Below are 18,437 nucleotides of genomic sequence, written 5' to 3' on the forward strand. Positions count from 1 at the left end.
TCAAAGGATTCCTAAAATGAGTTTCTTATTTAAAGAAGACAAAATAAACTCAGCATTTGGGGGCCTTTAAAGAAAAGAAATTAGAGTTGGGACTTAATGCAAGACTTACCTCATCATCCCAGTCACAGAGGCCAACAGCTTCCTGTACCAGCAAGAGGCTCAAAGGGCCAAAGAGGCAACCATGGTTCCAACTTGAGGTCCTGGACCATGGCCAAGAGAAGTTCTTCATTAGATTTTCACAGATCCCCAGTATTGTTGAACATTGGTTTCCCCCAGATGGCATCCAAACAATCCATCAATAAGACAAATCTGAGTTTAGGTTAGAGAAGCATGGGAGAACACTATCTTCATAGTCCCTTAGAGGCAGTGGTGTGCTGAACCTAACTCCTGTTAGCCTGAGAAGGATCACCTTGGTAACTTGAAGTCAGCCATGATAGGAATACTTATACCACAGAAATCACCAAATTCCACAAATCAGGAACCCCCCCCCACCACCACCCCGCCCCCCCCCCCCACCAGCCCCAGTGAGCTACTTTACCTCAGTAACATCTTAGGGTGTAGAAGCAGAGTTGGAATATTTAGGAGATGTTGAAGTTTGTTTTGGGGGTTTCCCTGGTGGTTCAGATAGTAAAGAATCTGCCTGCAATGCAGGAGATGTGTGTTTGATCCTTGGGTGGGGAAGATCCCCTGGAGATGGAAATGGCAACCCATTCCAGAATGCTTGCCTCAAGAATCCCATGGATAGAGGAGCCTGGTGGGCTACAGTCCATGGGGTTGCAAGAGATTAAACATGAAGTTTGTTTAAGGCAAGTCTCTTAATCAGAAATTTTCAGTAGGATTAGGTAAAGATCATAATATAAAAGTTTAAGACTGAAGACACAACAAGGAGAGGATTTAAAGCAAGGATTTCCAAGAGTCTTGAAAATTTTGATACTATCTGTTGAGATGTCAAACAGTTTGATGTTAATTAAAATAAGTCTTTTGATGTGTTCTTGAGACAATAAAATTGCTTAAAGCTTTTATCTTTCTGAGCAAGAGTTCCCTAGAGCAATAAAGTTGTATTGATAAAAACAATGAAATAATAAAGTTATGTTAATGTATAGAGTAAGTTATATGGGTGTGGATGGTTTTGGTTCTCACATATAATGCTTGAGTCTTCAAATTATATAAGAATTAAGGATAGGTTTCTATGGAACTATCACATCAAAAAGAAAAAGCTCATAGGAAATGTTCACTTGAAACTACTGTTCATTTTCAACTTTAACAAAAAAACAAATAAATTTTTCTGACTTCACATTCTACTAGTATCTAAAGTCTTTCTTTTTAGACTAACATCTAAAATCAGTCCATGGGGTCGCAGAGTCAGACACGACTGAGCGACTGAACTGAACTAAACTGAAAGTCTTTTCCAAATCTTTAGTTTTTAATATGTCCCTTTATCAAATGATAATAATTTAATTTAAATATATTGCATTTGTTTATTTGGGGAACCCAATTAAGAAATTTCTTTTCAGTGTCTTTTAAGGTACAATTAATGAACAACTTTACTTCCAGTCATTTGTTTCTACAAGACAACAATGTCAGTGGACAGCTTATTTAACATATCTGAAGTAAGTATCATATATGCCTATTTGTTATCATTTCAACTGTTGAGTACAATTTGTATTATTTCTTTCTTTTGTTTAGCAGAATGACAGGGTCAGAAGTCTGCAAGGGTTCAGAAATGAATTACTTGAGAGAAGAAAGAAAAAAAATTATTTTAATTAGACAAAAGAGAATATTTAAATCATAAAATTTGAAAGCATCATTAACTTTCCCAATTCAATCTCATCTTTGCCCTATTGTGAACATTTCTAATGGGGAATAAGGACAGTATTTCTCTTTGTGGCTTATTATTCTTAAAATATTCTCTGTATTGAGCTAAAATCTATTCCCTTCCTTGTCCCTTCATTCTTCCTTCTGGAAATATATAAAGTAAATCAACTCCCTATACAGTTTAACACAACAAAGACACAATTATTGGGTTTTGATTATTTTTAGTTTTTTAGGTGTTTTTTTTTCCCCCCTAAGAAAGGCAACTTGAGTTTATTCAACCATTCCTCTGTTTCAGAGATATTCAATGTATGGACCAATACTAACCCATGGCTGTTCCTTACCCTTTGGGAACTGTAAGTTATAGATCCACATCAACATAAAGAACTGTGGCAGAATATCAATCAGCATACTGGGACTTCCCTCATGGTCCAGTGGTTAAGAATCTGCCTGCCAATACAGAGGACAAGAGTTCAATCCCTGGTCAGGGAACTAAGATCCTACATGTCCTGGGACAACTAATTGCAGCATATGCTGCAACACAGAGCCCACATGGTACAACACAGTGTCTGCACACTGCAAGAAGACCCAGCACTGCCAAAATTAAAAAAAAAGAAATCAACATATTGCTATCATCATTGAAAAATTCTTTCTATGAAAAACTAAAGCTAGCTGAATTTAAAAGTATGCTTACTGATATAGTTGATTTACATTGTGGCATAAACTTTTTCTTCTTGTCACAACCTGATGGGTAAACAGTTGAACCAACTAGTTTGATAGCACTTGTTCCATATGACATGATTTCCAGATCCATTCTCATCATTCTTCTTGACATCAGCCTCCAGAATACAACCAACATTTTCAGAGAAACTCTGCTGAAAATAGAGTGGAAAACATTACATCCCTGAATCTGGACATTATTTGTCTTGGAACAACCTAAGAGTTTTTAGTGAATTTTTAATCAAGTACACCCAGCTGATCAGATATACAGAACCTCTTTCCAATTCTTATGGCTATTGATAGTCCACTATTCCAAAGTAGCTACCTACTAGCTATTCTGCTCAATTTTGTGTCATTTGCTAATATGCATTATGCAACTTTTGCTGTATTAAAAAACAACCAAACACCCCCAAACTCAGTCAATTTAAACAACCACCCTTTAAAATAAATTTCTCATGAGCATGGTTCAGCTAGTCAATTATGGTGACCTTAGCTCAGATATTTTGACCATAACTTGGCTTGTTCAAACATCTGCCTTCAGCTGGTGGTTGGCTAGATGACTGGTCTAGGATGGCTTCCCTGAAACAACTCAGCTCTCTTCCACAGGATTTGAATCTGCCAGCAGGGAGGCTTGTATTTGTTCTCATGGCTGTGACAGGGTTCCAAGAGAGAGAGGAAACACACAAGACCTCTATAAGAATCAGTCCCATCCCTGCCATAAAGTAGAGCAGAGAAGGGTGGAAAATGGACCTGGAGGAGGACAAAGGTAAAATAACTATTGTGATGCCAATGTGTTCTTCCAAGTTCTCACAAAATTTGAAAATGGCACTGAAAGATACTTTTCATGGAAGACCTTCTTATTGATAAACTGTTTCAGAATGTATTATTTAACCACTCATGACTACCATTGAGAGTTTTTATTCAACCCATGTTTTTCCATCATGTTTCACTGAATCCCATCATAAGGGTTCAGTGAAAAACTGTCAAACTTGCTGCTGCAGATAAGAAATCATCATAGTTTCCTGAACACAAATGATCATCACTGCATTATTTATGATAGCAAAGTATTGAAAAGACTGCAGGAATGAATAACTTACTATGGTAATTTACATAATAACTTATTTCGTGTGGTTTTTAAATTTTAAATAATTGATGAAATAGGAAAATGCTTACAGTTTAATTTTAATTCAAAGATAAACAATGAGGTACAATACAAACAAAATTATACATCTTTTTATAGGCTTTATACCTAATGAAGAAGCATTTTGAAATCCTAGAAACAAATACAATAAAAATACATTTATTATCTTTGAATGGCAAGATTATAGTGATTTTTGTTTTCAGCTTAAACTTTTAGATATTTTTGACATTTTCTGCAATGGACATATGTAACATCATCATCATCAAAAAACAAAAAAAAAAGCATGCATTCAGTTGTTTTCCATTTTGTAATTTTCCTGAGAATTAAAATCAAGCTCACATTTCCCTCGCTTTGGAAAACTGTGTATTTGACCACTGCCAATTGATATTCATTGAGATAGTGAATTGAATGGTCCTAAATTGAGAGGGAGATCTAGATCTTTCCCAAAATCATAGTAGCTGGATTTTAATAGCTACTTCATTGTCATTTTAATTTTAAAAATATTTCCTGCTGTCATATCACTTATGGTTTCCTTTTCTGTTGGCTGCCAAGAATATACAGGATTTTATGACTTTATTTGGAGCATTACTTGATATCTATGCTAGAACTGATAAAAAGGGAGAAGTTCTCTGGGACAGGATAGGAAAGCAAGAGAAAAAATATCTCTCAAGCATTGATAACCATCTTCGTTGTATCGTTGGTGTGGCTGAGGAACCTTGTCAGCTAGCTGCATCTATCTTGGCACTGTCTTTTTAGCCTTTTAATTCTTATTATCACTAAAAATCATAAGTCACAAGATGACATTTAAATCATCTGAATATTCAGATGATAGAAGAAAGCCTCTGATGATGCAAAACAGATTACCCTATTCTGGTTAAGGGATGTAGTGTGAAAATGAGTAAATCACATTCCAGACACAGTGTCATCCAGAGGCATTCTGATGGAATAAAGATGGACACAAATTCTTTGATTCTCCTCCCATTGGGAAGTCGCATCTCTACCCCTCCTTTTCAGTCTAAGTGGATTCTGTCACTGGCTGGCCAATAGAATATGACAGAAGCAACACTGTGCTAGTTTCCAGGTTCCATCCTCAAGCTATGGGTACCTTCTATTTCCTGCCGCTTGGAACACGCACTCCTGGAAGCCAGCTGCGGGGCTGTGAGAAGTCCGAGCTGCGTGGAGAGGCCACATCTATGTGCTCCAATCAGCATCCCCAGACGAGCTCAACTGCAGGCCTGTGAATGCACCTCGGACAACCAGCAATGTCACAGGTTGAGACAACTGCAGCCGCTAACTGACTCCATTTATATGAAAGACCCCCAGGAAGATCCATCCAGCTGAGCTCAGTCAACTCACACAACTGTGGAAAATAAAAATAAGTTGTTGGTTTAAGACACTGAGTTTAGGGATGATTTGTTAACTCATAGCAAAAAAAAAAAAAAAGGGAGCACTAGCCGTTGTTAGCTGGCACTGTTGCATCTGAAATAAAATTTGAAAAGTGTTACAAAAAGTAGATGGTGACATCACATTTCTGTAGAGCTATCTTTCAAATTCAAATGGAGAAACACTAAGTAGAATGTACTGTTTCTTACCATTCCAAGTTATATGCAGATGTGATGATCAAAGAAACCAAGAAAAAATCAAAGCAGGATAGTCTTTCATGTTCGGAAATGATAAGATACTACTTTGTGCACTTTACATTTACCACAACCCTGAGAAATATGAATAGTACCATCTTCACTTTTTGTCTTTTTTATCCTCCTTCCCTCCCTCATTTCCTTGTCTCTGCCTCCATTTTCCAAGTTGTTTTCACTCCACTGCACTCACCCTCAACAGAAGCCTGTTTTATCTCCATAATCTCCCCCATTATATTTATAGTACATGAGATACAAAGGAGGCTGCTCAAGCTGGGTCCATTTGAAGTCTGTAAGCAGTCTCTAAGGTGAAAGGGTAAACCCGAGCAGAATTTCACCCAGCGATACCCTCATGTGCTACCTTTCCATGACAACAAAAATACCAGATGTATAAATCCTTGTTATTCTCAAGGACAGAGTTTAAGTATTTTCCAGTGTTTTACAACTCTGTTTTCCTTCTAGTTATCCCAAAGTTGATCACATCTGATATGGTTAAGGAAGGTGCCACTGTAATCGACGTTGGTATCAACTATATCCATGACCCAATCACAGGAAAGACAAAACTTGTTGGAGATGTGGACTTTAAAGGTAATAAACTGCATCTTTTTTGACGAGTGAAGAAAAACAGAGGTTCAACTTTGCATGTTTTGATAGTTGAAAGAGAGATTTTCTATTTGATTGGGGCATTACTTTTTATAATTTTTTTTAAGATTATTTATTTTGGCTGTGGTGGATCTTTGTTGCTTCACAGACTTTTCTCTAGTTGCCGTGAGCAGGGGCTACTCTTCATTGTGTTGCACAGGCTTCTCATTGCAGTGGTTTCTCTTGTGGAGCACGGATTCTAGGCTTGCAGGCTTCAGTAGTTGCAGCTCATGGGTTCAGCAGTTGCAGCTCACAGGCTGTAGAGCCCTAGCTCAGTAGTTGTGGCACATGGGCCTAGTTGCTTCACGGCACGTGGGATCTTCCTAGACCAAGGTTTGAACCCGTGTCCCCTGCATTGGCAGGCAGATTCTTAACCACTAGAGCATCAGGGAAGCCCTGATGATTATTATTAATCATTACATTAATCTTTCCTCTGATGGAAAAGAGTTTAATGACACTCACATATTTCCTTCCTTCTGCCTGACTCCTTTCCTTCCTACCTTCCTTCTTTCTTTCCTTCTGTCCTTCTTTTCCTCCTCTTCCTTCTTGGGAGAAAAATATAATAACATCACTAATATTGAGTTTTAAGATTAAATTCCTTGTAGTGCAGTTTTCTTAGTGAGCATTGTTTTGACTGTTGGGAGCATATCTCTGTCCTTCATCATCCATGCTTTATACTCAGCCATTCATTCTCAGAGCCAGAAGGCGTCTTGGGATGTGTTTGCTAGCCTTCACTATATTTCAGATGTAAATAGTTCCCTGGATAATTCAAGTCGTTATCCCTCACTTGTGTTTTAAAGAGGATGAGAAAGAGGAGTTAGGTTAACATTACTATGGCCAATGAAGGAGATAAAGCAGCGAATGTCTAGAAACAAAAGAAATTCTAACCCAATGCCTTTGCTGTATAGATGAAGAAACTTAACCCTGAGATAGATATATTTTTAGATGTCTGACCCCTATTCCAATTTTACTTCCAGTATCTTTGTCAAATACTTACCTGCACTGGCCTTTTCAGTATAATCTAGGAATCTTAGCTAATAATACATGCATATAATAAAATAGAGATATTTTCATATTAGAAATATTTTATATATTGGATTACTCCTTGGAAGGAAAGTTATGACCAACCTAGATAGCATATTTAAAAGGAGAGACATTACTTTGCCAACAAAGGTCTGTCTAGTCAAGGCTATGGTTTTTCCAGTAGTCACGTATGGATGTGAGAGTTGGACTGTGAAGAAAGCTGAGCGCCAAAGAATTGATGCTTTTGAACTGTGGTGTTGGAGAACACTGTTGAGAGTCCCCTGGACTGCAAGAAGCTCCAACCAGTCCATCCTAAAGGAGATCACTCCTGGGTGTTCATTGGAAGGACTGATGCTGAAGCTGAAACTCCAATACTTTGGCCACCTCAGGTGAAGTGTTGACTCATTGGAAAAGACCTAATGCTGAGAAGGACTGGGGGCAGAAGGAGAAGGGGACGACAGGATGAGATGGCTGGATGGCATCACTGACTCAATGGACATGGGTTTGGGTAGACTCCAGGAGTTGGTGATGGACAGGGAGGCCTGGCGTGCTGCAATTCATGGGGTCACAAAGAGTCGGACACGACTGAGCGAATGAACTGATATATTGGATTGGTCATTCTGGCCAAAAAAGCAGGGTCATGCAAGAACTTCCTTAAGTTAAAAGTGTGTCTTTACAGACAAATTGAAAGGAAAAATCATGCTCTTTCTAAAAATAATTCAAACTTCACATGTTCTGTTGGAATTTGGTCATTAGCTGATGGTTTGCCTAAAAAGAAAAGGGAAACCTGAAGACAAAAACTCTGGAGACAGGATGATGAAGAGAGCAAAGTACAGATGAACCTTATCATCTGCTGCCCTCACAGGCTGTCATTCATGGAGCCCTGCCAACCTAGCAAGGTGGCTCTCCAAGTGAACATGTGTGTCTGTATGCATGTGTGTGTCCATACTGACCTCTTTAGGAAATGACCTCTTTTCTTTATTTAATTTTTCATGTTCAATCACTAATGTCAGGTATCAATAATATATTTGAATTTCTCAACTTGAAATTTCAAGTAAGGATAGATTTCATTTTTAAAAAGTTGACCTTATTTATTTTTTTTTTACAGTCATTCTGCTTCTGGGTTACATTATAGTTACTGTGTGTTTATTGCAAAATCACCACACACTTATGATGCATCCAGATGGCATCGACAGCACATGACAACCAGCTCAACGCAAGAAAGCAGGGTGTTAAACACAGCTCACAACCTTGACTGTGCTTGTGGGGCAAGCTTACCTAGCTGGCAGTTGGCAGTGTTTTATAAGACCCTTCTCCTATATGATATTTCATTTAATTCAGATTTTATGAAAAACGGTTTTAAAAAATGAGCATTTTGGGGTGGGTACATACACTGTCACATATAGATATACAATCTCTTGGTAGTATCTATTAAATTACAGTTATGCGTATCTAACTATATAATGAAACAAAAAGGGACATGACCATGAGAGACTAAGATATAAGGAAGAGCACTGGGCTGAGAGACTGAAGAGGTGCTCTAAGACCGAGTATTGCAACCCGTTAACTTAGCAACCTCTCTGGCCCTTGGACTGCAAGGAGATCCAACCAGTCCATCGTAAAGCAGATCAGTCCTGGGTGTTCACTGGAAGGACTGATGCTGAAGCTGAAACTCCAATACTTTGGCCACCTCATGCGAAGAGTTGACTCATTGGAAAAGATCCTGATGCTGGGAGGGATTGGGGGCAGGAGGAGAAGGGGACGACAGAGGATGAGATGGCTGGATGGCATCACTGACTCGATGGACATGTGTCTGGGTAAACTCCAGGAGTTGGTGATGAACAGGGAGGCCTGGCGTGCTGCAGTTCATGGGGTCGCAAAGAGTCGGACACGACTGAGCAACTGAACTGAACTGAACTGACTGGCAATGTTGTTATCAGTTGCAGCAATGATGGCAGTCCTTCCAGCTCTAACACTTGGTGCATCCTGGACATTCAGCTGAGTGTTGCCATGAGACTGTGTAAAAGCACAGAAACTTTCAGAAAGTCAGGTTTTTCTGATCCTAACATAAAACACGCCTATGTGATTTGTAATATTACTCTTGTCGCCCTGCTGGTTCATTGAGTCAGAGCCCTAAGACCTGGACCTAGGGTGCTGCTCTCAGCATAAAGGTGATGAACAGACTGCAAATTTATGAGCTATGACTTAAATTCGTTTATTTCCAAATTCAATTGACTACAGTATATGTGGGCCAATAATATATGAATGGGGGCTTCACTGGGGGCTCAGCGGTAAAGAATCCACCTGCCAATACAAGAGACATGGATTTGATCCCTGGGTGGGGAAGATCCCCTGGAGAAGGAAATGGTAGCTCACTCCAGTATTCTTGCCTGGGAAATCCCCTGGACAGAGGAGCCTGGTGGGCTACAGTCCACGCGGCCACAGAGTCAAACACAACTTAGCAACTAAACTACAACAACAACAAATGTATACATGACAGAAAGAACTCAACAAAGGCTCTTCGTAGATTTTGAGAGCCATCCTCTTACCAAGTAAGTCTGAACTATACTGAATTTGGCCATCTACTGGTCTGTGCTGCTTTATTCACTAAAAATTACATGTTGTAGTGAATAATACATCTCACACAATAGCTGAAATACTCAGGAAAAATGTAAGCATTTGAAAATTTGGGGACAAGGACTAGAAACTGGCAATTACAGACCTGTTCTCTCATGTGCTTCTTAAACTTTTAACTCAGATCATCATTTCTGAACAATTCTGTCTTAATTAAATTTGTTTAAAAGACAAGTATGTGGACATATAAAAGGTGTGATGTAAAGAACACATGAAAACTGATTTTTAGTGTGGTTATTATTTAATCTAAAGGGAAAAGCCTATGTGAGTAGATTAAAAAAATGTTAAGATCATAAAAATCAAAATGAAAAAAATCCATGGAGTTTTATGTAAGTCTACATGATCTCAGCAGTAAATTAAATCTCACCTACACCCTTTACCAGGTAAGATGTAACTTTTATTATGTAATCTACAGTATATGAAAATAATATGAGTTAATATATCTCATATTCAAACAATGCTTTCTAATGTTCATGTTGCCATTATACAGATTTCCTCTTTGGTCTTCATAGTTACCAGGAATGAAGGTAGAAAAGATATTATCCTCATTTTAAAGATGAAGCTCAAAATTTTGAGACTTAGCCACTCTCAAACTACTACTGAGAGGAAAGTCCAGAAATCAAATCCCCATCTCTTCGCACTAAAACAAGCTTTTCTTTCTGTGTTAGATACAAATCATAAATATAAATCATCTTAAATAACGGTCATAAATTAATAGGAGAAAGGGTCCCTATCCCTTCTAATCAAGACATTTGATAATTCTAAAATATCCCAAGGAAGGCAGTGTTTCTTCTTCTTGTTGTTGTTCAGTCATTCAGTCAGGAGACTGTGACTCCATGGACTCCAGCACATTAGGCTTCCCTGTCCATCACCAACTCCTGGAGCCTGCTCAAACCTATGTCCATTGAGTTGGTGATGCCATCCAACCATCTCATCCTCTGTTGTCCTCTTCTCCTCCTGCCCTCAATCTTCCCAGCATCGGATATTTTCTAAGTCGGCTCTTTGAATCAGGGGGCCAAAGTACTGGAGTTTCGGTTTCTGCATCAGTCCTTCCAATGAATATTTAGGACTGACTTCCTTTAGGATTAACTGGTATAATATCCTTGCAGTCCAAGGGACTCTCAAGAGTCTTCTCCAACACCACAGTTTAAAAGCATCAATATTTCAGCGCTCAGCCTTCTTTATGGTCCAGCTCTCACAACCATATGTGACTATTGAAAAAACCATAGCTTTTACTATATGGACCTTTGTTGGCAAAGTAGTGTCTCTGCTTTTTAATGTGCTGTCTAGGTTTTCCATTGCTTTTCTTCCAAGGAGCAAGCATCTTTTAATTTCAAGGCTACAGTCACCATCTGCAGTGATTTTGGAGCCCAAGAAAATAAAGTCTGTCAGTGTTTCCATTGTTTCCCCATCTTATTTCCCATGAAGTAATGGGACCAGGTGCCATGATCTTAGTTTTCTGAATGCTGAATTTTATGCCAGCTTTTTCACTCTCCTCTTTCACCTTCATCAACAGGCTCTTTAGTTCCTCTTTGCTTTGTTTCTTCTAGACCTCCACAGACAATAGTACTCTTGAATTAACTAACATATTCCTGGAGGCTCAGACAGTAAAGAATCTGCCTGCAATGCAGGAGATCCAGGTTCAATCCCTGGGTCAGGAAGATGCCCTGGAGAAGGAAATGGCAACTCATTCCAGTCTTCCTGCCCAGAGAATCCCATGGACAGAGGATTCTGGTGGGTTATAGTCCATGGGGTTGCAGAGTCAGACATGACTGAGCAACTAACATGTATCTTAACATACTCACAAAAGCATCAAACAGCTTACAGCAAATACTACCTTTTGTTAAATGAGTAATAGAAATAAATATATTTCATGATTTTGAATGGCTGCTACTGAAAGTCCCCTGATGTCTCATCCCTGTGGCCCGTGACTTGAAAAGAAACAATCACAAGTTTCAGTTGCACTAATTTTTTTCCTAATTGTTATAAAACATTTTTGATTCATAGAATACACTGGCAAACAACCAACCAGTGAATATCCTATACAAATGAATGGGAAAACTGGCACTATTCACGTTGTATGTGTTTTTCCCATCTATTTAATAATATGAAAAATCATTAAATCATGCCAGGAGAAAAGTCTTTAATTAAATTCATAATAGCACAATAGAACAGCTCAAGGAATGTCCTTGTAGACCATGCTTTAGAACTACAACACTGAATATATATTTCTGTGATTTATTTATAATATGTTTAACTGCCTATGGACAAAGAACAACAACAAAAAGAAAACAAACAAATTACTGGCTTATTTTCCATCCAAGGATTTTCACCTTACTGTTTAAAAGTACTTTTTTCCACTTTCGCAATGCCTGTTGGATAAGGATAAGCTCATTAGTACAGTAAATATATTCTTTAGCTCGATTAGGTCTTTTGTCCTATGTTTTCCTCCCTCCATATACTCCATCCCTTTTCCTACCATCATTATCACACATCTTTACCTCAGGTCATACCAATCTGTGTCCCATTGCCAAGCTCTCAGCATGAAGGTTTGCATTTCTGTATTCCTGGGCAGGATTATTCTTCCATTAGTAATTTATTACTCTCTATTCTTTCACATCCTATGTATTCTTCAACATATTGATCTGTTACTACCTACTTCCTCATCACAAAATGAAATGAGACTTTTTTCTCCTCTGGTCTCCAAAGAAATATAATATCAAAAGCACTTACCTCATTAGTTTAGTTAGACGATCACGTTAGTTATTTAAATATCTCTCTTAGTTGGGACTTTGTCTAACTTAGTTAGGACTTAGTCACTCAGTCGTGTCTGACTCTTTGTGACCCTATGGACTGCAGCACACCAGGCCTCCTTGTCCATCACCAACTCCAGGAGTTTACGCAAACTCATATCCATGAGCTGGTGGTGCCATCCAACCATCTCATCCTCTGTTGTCCCCTTCTCCTGCTTTCAATCTTTCTCAGCATCAGGGTCTTTTCCAATGAGTCAGTTCTTCGCATCAGGTGGCCACGTATTGGAGTTTCAGCTTCAGCATCAGTCCTTCCAATGAATATTCAGGATTGACTTCCTTTCAGATGGACTGGTTGGATCTCCTTGCAATCCAAGGGACTCTCTCAAGAGTCTTCTCCAACACCACGGCTCAAAAGCATCAATTCTTGAGCGCTCAACTTTCTTTATAGACCAACTCTCACATCCGTACATGACTACTGGAAAAACCATAGCTTGGACTAGACGGACTTCTGTTGGCAAAGTAATGTCTCTGTTTTTTAATATGCTGTGCAGTTTGGTCATAACTTTTCTTCCAAGAAGCAAGCATCTTTTAATTTCATGGCTACAGCCACCATCTGCAGTGATTTTGGAGCCCAAGGAAATAAAGTCTGTCACTGTTTCCATTGTTTCCCCATCTTATTTCCCATGAAGTGATGGAACCAGATGCCATGATCTTAGCTTTCTGAAGGTTGAATTTTAAGCCAACTTTTTCACTCTCCTCTTTCACTTTCATCTTAGGCTCTTTAGTTCTTTGCTTTCTGCCATCAGGGTAGTGCCATCTGCATATCTGAGGTTATTGATATTCCTCCCGGCAATCTTAATTCCAGCTTGTGCTTCATCCAACCTGGCATTTCACAAGATGTACTCTGCATATAAGTTAAATAAGCAGGGTGACAAAATACAGCCTTGATGTACTCCTTTCCCGATTTGCAACCAGTCTCTTGTTCCATGTCCAATTCTAACTGTTGCTTCTTGACCTGTATACAGATTTCTCAGGAGGCAGGTCAGGTGGTCTGGTATTCCCATCTCTTTTAGAATTTTCCACAGTTTGTTGTGATCCACACAGTCAAAGGCTTTGGCATAGTTAATAAAGCCAAAGTAGATGCTTTTCTGGAATTCTCTTGCTTTTTCAATGATCCAACGAATGTTGGCCATTTGATCTCTGGTTCCACTGCCTTTTCTAAATCCAGCTTGAACATCTGGAAGTTCAAGGTTCATGTACTATTGAAGCCTGGCTTGGAGAATTTTGAGCATTATTTTGGTAGCCTGTGAGGTGAGTGGAATTGTGTGGTAGTTTGAACATTCTTTGGCATTGCCTATCTTTGCGATTGGAATGAAAGCTGACCTTCTTCAGTCCTGTGGCCACTGCTGAGTTTTCCAAATTTGCTGGCATATGGAGTGCAGCACTTTCACAGCGTCATCTTTCAGGATTTGAAATAGCTCAACTGGAATTCCATCACCTCCACTGTTTGTTCATAGTGATGCTTCCTAAGGCTCACTTGACTTAGCATTCCAGGATGTCTGGCTCTAGGTGAGTGATCACACCAGCTGATTATCTGGGTCATTAAGATCTCTTTTGTATAGTTCTTCTGTGTATTCTTGCCACCTCTTCTTAATATCTTCTGCTTCTGTTAGTTCCATACCATTTCTGTCCTTTATTGTGCCCATCTTTGCATGAAATGTTCCCTTGGTATCTCTAATTTCTTCAAGAGATCTCTAGTCATTTCCATTCTATTGTTTTCCTCTATTTCTTTGCACTGATCACTGAGGAAGACTTTCTTATCTCTTCTAGCTATTCTTTAGAACTCTGCATTCAAAATGGGTATATCTTTCCTTTTCTCCTTTGCTTTTCGCTTCTCTTCTTTCACAGCTATTTGTAAGGCCTCCTCAGACAATCATCTTGCCTTTTTGCATTTCTTTTTCTTGGGGATGGTCTTGATCCCTGTCTCCTATACAATGTCACAAACCTCCATCCATAGTTCTTCAGGCACAGTTTATCGAATCTGATCCCTTTAATCTATTTCTCACTTCCACTGTATAATCATAAGGGATTTGATTTAGGTCATACCTGAATGGTATCAAACTGATTTACTCATAGCTTTCTCAGTTGATGGCAATTCCATCCTTCTGTGTTATACAGAAATCATGCTTACTTGCTAGAAAAATCTGAAGTCATTCTGAACACGTTCTTTCACACGGAATATCTAATCAACTGAAAAATCTATTGGTTCTTCCTTCACATCACATATAGCACTTCACTGGTCTCACCGTGTCTACTCTGTTTCGAGAAGCCATTATTTCTCCTGTGAATTCTTGTAACAGCTAATTCTCTAGCTAACTGTTTCTATATTTGCATCCATATAATCCGTTCTCAAAATAGCAGAGGTTTTATTTTTGAAATGCATGTCTGATCACACCACTCTCCTCAGAACCCTACTCTTCTTGCTAGCCCTCCAACATATCAGGCGTCTCCTAGCTTGCTTATCGCTCCTCTGTCTGCCTGGAGACTTTACCAAAAAACTGTCAATTTGGCTAAATCCTTCTCTTTTTTCAAATCTTTGTTTAAATTCCACATTCTCTGTAAGAGTATTCTGATCACGTTATTTCAACATTAGGTTCCATGTCTAATAATGTTGAAGTTGTTTATATTGGACCAAATTTCTCAGGGAAAACAACTATAGACACTGGAAAAATATATTAAAAAAGAACTATCAAAGATGTATTGTACCGTACAGAAAATAAAGCCAACATTTTGTAATAACTGTAAATGAAACATAAAATTTTTAAACATTTTTAAAAAACATGACTCTCTGAAAGCACTGGAGTGTTACTTGAAACAGATTTGGAAGAGAATGGACATCTGAAAGAAATGTCACTGGAGTTTCCTGTTTGGGAGGTTTTCCTAGGCAGAATTTGGATAAAAATCTGTGGTCTTCTTTGCTTAAGGAATTAAAGGACAAAGTTTGGGGCTACTACGGAAGCTGGAAATTGAAGGGATATATCCAGGAAAAGAGAAAACCACAGAGGGGAGAGTCAAATTGTGTCTATAACTTCTTCCCCAAACTCTGACTGACCCATGAACAATACCCACAAGAGGCAAACCCCCAGAAGCCCATCTGATGCTAAGGGAACTAAACAGAATGTATCTGTGGCTCAGCAAGGGCAAAGCAAAGCCTGAGGTCCTCAATGTGACGGGCATTCACACACACACACAGACTCTTACATCAAAGATTATACTTAATAATGAAATATAGACTCTTTCCCCAAGATCAGAAGGTTGCAGAAGTGTCCATACCCACCATTTCTAATTCAGTATTTTATTGGAGATCCTAGCTGGTGTAATAAGAGAAGGAAAATTTGAAAAAGACATCTAAAGATCAGAAAGGATGATGTAAAACTCTCTCACCACAGATGGCTGTTTATATAGAATACTGTAAAGAATATACATGACAACAAAAGAACAAATAAAGTGAATTTAGCAAGATCACAGAATATAAAGTCAATACCCAGAAAAATAAACAGCATTTCTGTATACAAGAAACAACTAAAATTTGAAAGTTTAACAAATTATTTATAATAGCTCAGATCAGAAAATACTGAGGAATAAATTTTAAAATTTAGGGCATGATTTTTATAATGAAAACTACACAATTTTGCTGACAGATGACCTAAATAAATGGAAGGTGTACTGTACTTGGCAGTGCTGGTGGCTCAGATGGTAAAGAATCTGCCTGCAATGAAGGAGACTCAGGTTCCATTCCTGGGTCGGCAAGATCCCCTGGAGAGGGAATGGCTAGCCACTTATAGGTTGGAAGACTCAATAATACTAAGATGTCAGTTCTTCCAATTTGATCTATTGATTCAACGTAATCTCAAACACAATCCTGTGAGGTTTTTTTGTAGAAGTTGACAAACTGATTCTAAAATTTATATGGCTGTGCAAAGGACTTAGAACATCCAAAGAAATCTTAAAAATGAACAAAAAGGACTTAGGATACCTGACTTTAAGACTTGCTACAAAGCTACAATAATAAGCACACAGTGGGGCTGGTATGAAAGTGGAAGTGTTAGTTGCTCAGTCGTGTCCAGCTCTCTTTGACCTCATGAACTGTAGCCCACCAGGCTCCTCTGTCCATGGGATTTTCCAGGCAAGAATACTGGAGTGGGTAGCTGGTGCAGGGATAGACAAATAAATCAATGGAATAGAATAGAGAGCCCAACTTTAGATGAACACTTACACAGTCATTTGACCATTTACAAAGTTGCCAAAAGCAATTTAATGGGAGAAGGAAAGCATTTTCAACAAATAACACTTGAATAATTTGACAGTCATATAGGGAAAAAAAAGAGGACTTCCCAACTGGTTCAGACATTAAAGCATCTGCCTACAATGTGGGAGACCCGGGTTCAATCCCTGGGTTGGGAAGATCCCCTGGAGAACAGGCAATGGCAACCTACTCCAGTATTCTTACCTGGAAAATCCCATAGATGGAGAATCCTGGTAGGCTACAGTCCATGGGGTCGCAAAGAGTTGGACACGACTGAGTGACTTCACTTTCTTAGGGAAAAAACCACCACCACCACCACCAACAAAGAGACACAATCTGTGTCTTCATTCTGTGGAGGAGAAAATTTGCAATATCAAAATGTGTCTCTTTGCCATGAGGATTACATTTTATCTCCCCCTTTAAATTCTTTAGCTTCCTAAAGATTTTAGATAAAGGACTTGTTCCCAGAACAGAAGTACAGAGGTATCACCAGAAATATCTGCAAAGAATATGGCCTAGGAGTGCTGGGGGAACTCTAGGCAGGGCCTAGAAATCAGAGTCCACCGTGTGTCCCACTGTCTCTGCATAGCCCAGCAAACATTTGCTTAGTAAACATTTGCTTTTCTCTCTTCAGGTGAATTGCTTTCCTCTCCTTTGAAGTCCCAAACCTAACTGCCAAGAGAAACTGGGGAATGTAAGGAAACAAGCATGTTTGGAGTAGTTTATTTGTCTGCCACAGAAAAAAAGACAGATCTAAACTAGGGGCTGACAGAATTAAAATAATGTCAGAAGACATGGGTTGGGAAAGACTCTCTGGGCCAGTGGCATTTAAGCTAAGACCTGAAAGCTGGAAAAGAAATCAGCCCTGGTAAGTTTGATAACCAATGTAGTTAAGAGATCAGTGGCTCAATAAAGTCCAATTCAAGTAATAAAATGTGCATTATCCTAACATGTCCTCTGTATAATAAATACTCCAAAATAAAAATATGATTCCCAATAGTCCCTGGACATCCTGATCCTCTTTATCATGCTCTACTTTTTCTTTTTTCCCATAGCATATCAACTTCTAAAAAATAGACAGCAATTACTTATTATGTTTATTTTTTATTGTCTATCTCCCCTACTACTCCACACTAAAAAATAGACAGCAATTATTTACAATGTTTATTTTTTATTGTCTATCTCCCCTACTACTCCACAAAGGTAGAAGTTTCTGTCTTTTTTTCACTGATGTATTCCTAGCATGAATAACAGTGCCTGGAAATTTCTTAAATAAATAACTACAATTACCTTTGATTTATAAATAAAGATACTGAGAAAAATGAATGGTAAACTGGAAACAATTGGAATAGACTATCACAAGGAGAAGGTGCCTGACTCCCCTGCAATCTCTGATATTCATCTTTTTCAAATACAGTGAAAAAAATCAAAAGTAGCTTTCAATAAAATCTTGATTTGTCAATAGCTACATCTATGTTATTAGATATTTGGCATTTTTACACCGTCCAATATAAATTTAATGTGTAAAACATTCATGTTTCTTTGTTTTTCGTTTATTTCTTCCTTTCAGGACTTGAAGAATAAGAAAGCTCAGGTAATGCCTTATGCAGATATGTTAAAGTCCACACTCTGAACAAGTGTGGAAATTCCCCTGGAACTTCCCTGGAAATTCACTTATTTATTCGCTCAACAAATATTTATAGATTTACAATATTGAAATGATTATTGAGTGTCTACCATGTGCCTACCATTGTTCTAAAGTGAAAAGTGAA

General features: G+C 38.5%; 1 protein-coding gene across 2 annotated transcripts; it reads left to right on the plus strand.

Moving 5' to 3' along the window:
* Positions 1–3,207: 3,207 nt before the first annotated feature.
* On the plus strand, positions 3,208–17,777 carry LOC136169909 (bifunctional methylenetetrahydrofolate dehydrogenase/cyclohydrolase 2, mitochondrial-like). 2 transcript variants are annotated; one of them, XM_065938151.1, is made up of 3 exons: positions 3,208–3,298; positions 5,770–5,895; positions 8,081–8,542. In XM_065938151.1, the coding sequence occupies exons 1-3, from the start codon at positions 3,277–3,279 to the stop codon at positions 8,173–8,175; spliced, it is 243 nt and encodes an 80-aa protein (XP_065794223.1). In that variant the 5' UTR covers positions 3,208–3,276; the 3' UTR covers positions 8,176–8,542. The 2 variants fall into 2 exon arrangements, 1 of the variants encoding a protein (XP_065794223.1); XR_010663460.1 differs by lacking the exons at positions 3,208–3,298; positions 8,081–8,542 and adding exons at positions 4,752–4,944; positions 17,300–17,777.
* Positions 17,778–18,437: the final 660 nt, after the last annotated feature.

The sequence above is a fragment of the Muntiacus reevesi genome, chromosome 5 (assembly GCF_963930625.1).
Source record: "Muntiacus reevesi chromosome 5, mMunRee1.1, whole genome shotgun sequence".
NCBI classification, from domain to species: domain Eukaryota; kingdom Metazoa; phylum Chordata; class Mammalia; order Artiodactyla; family Cervidae; genus Muntiacus; species Muntiacus reevesi.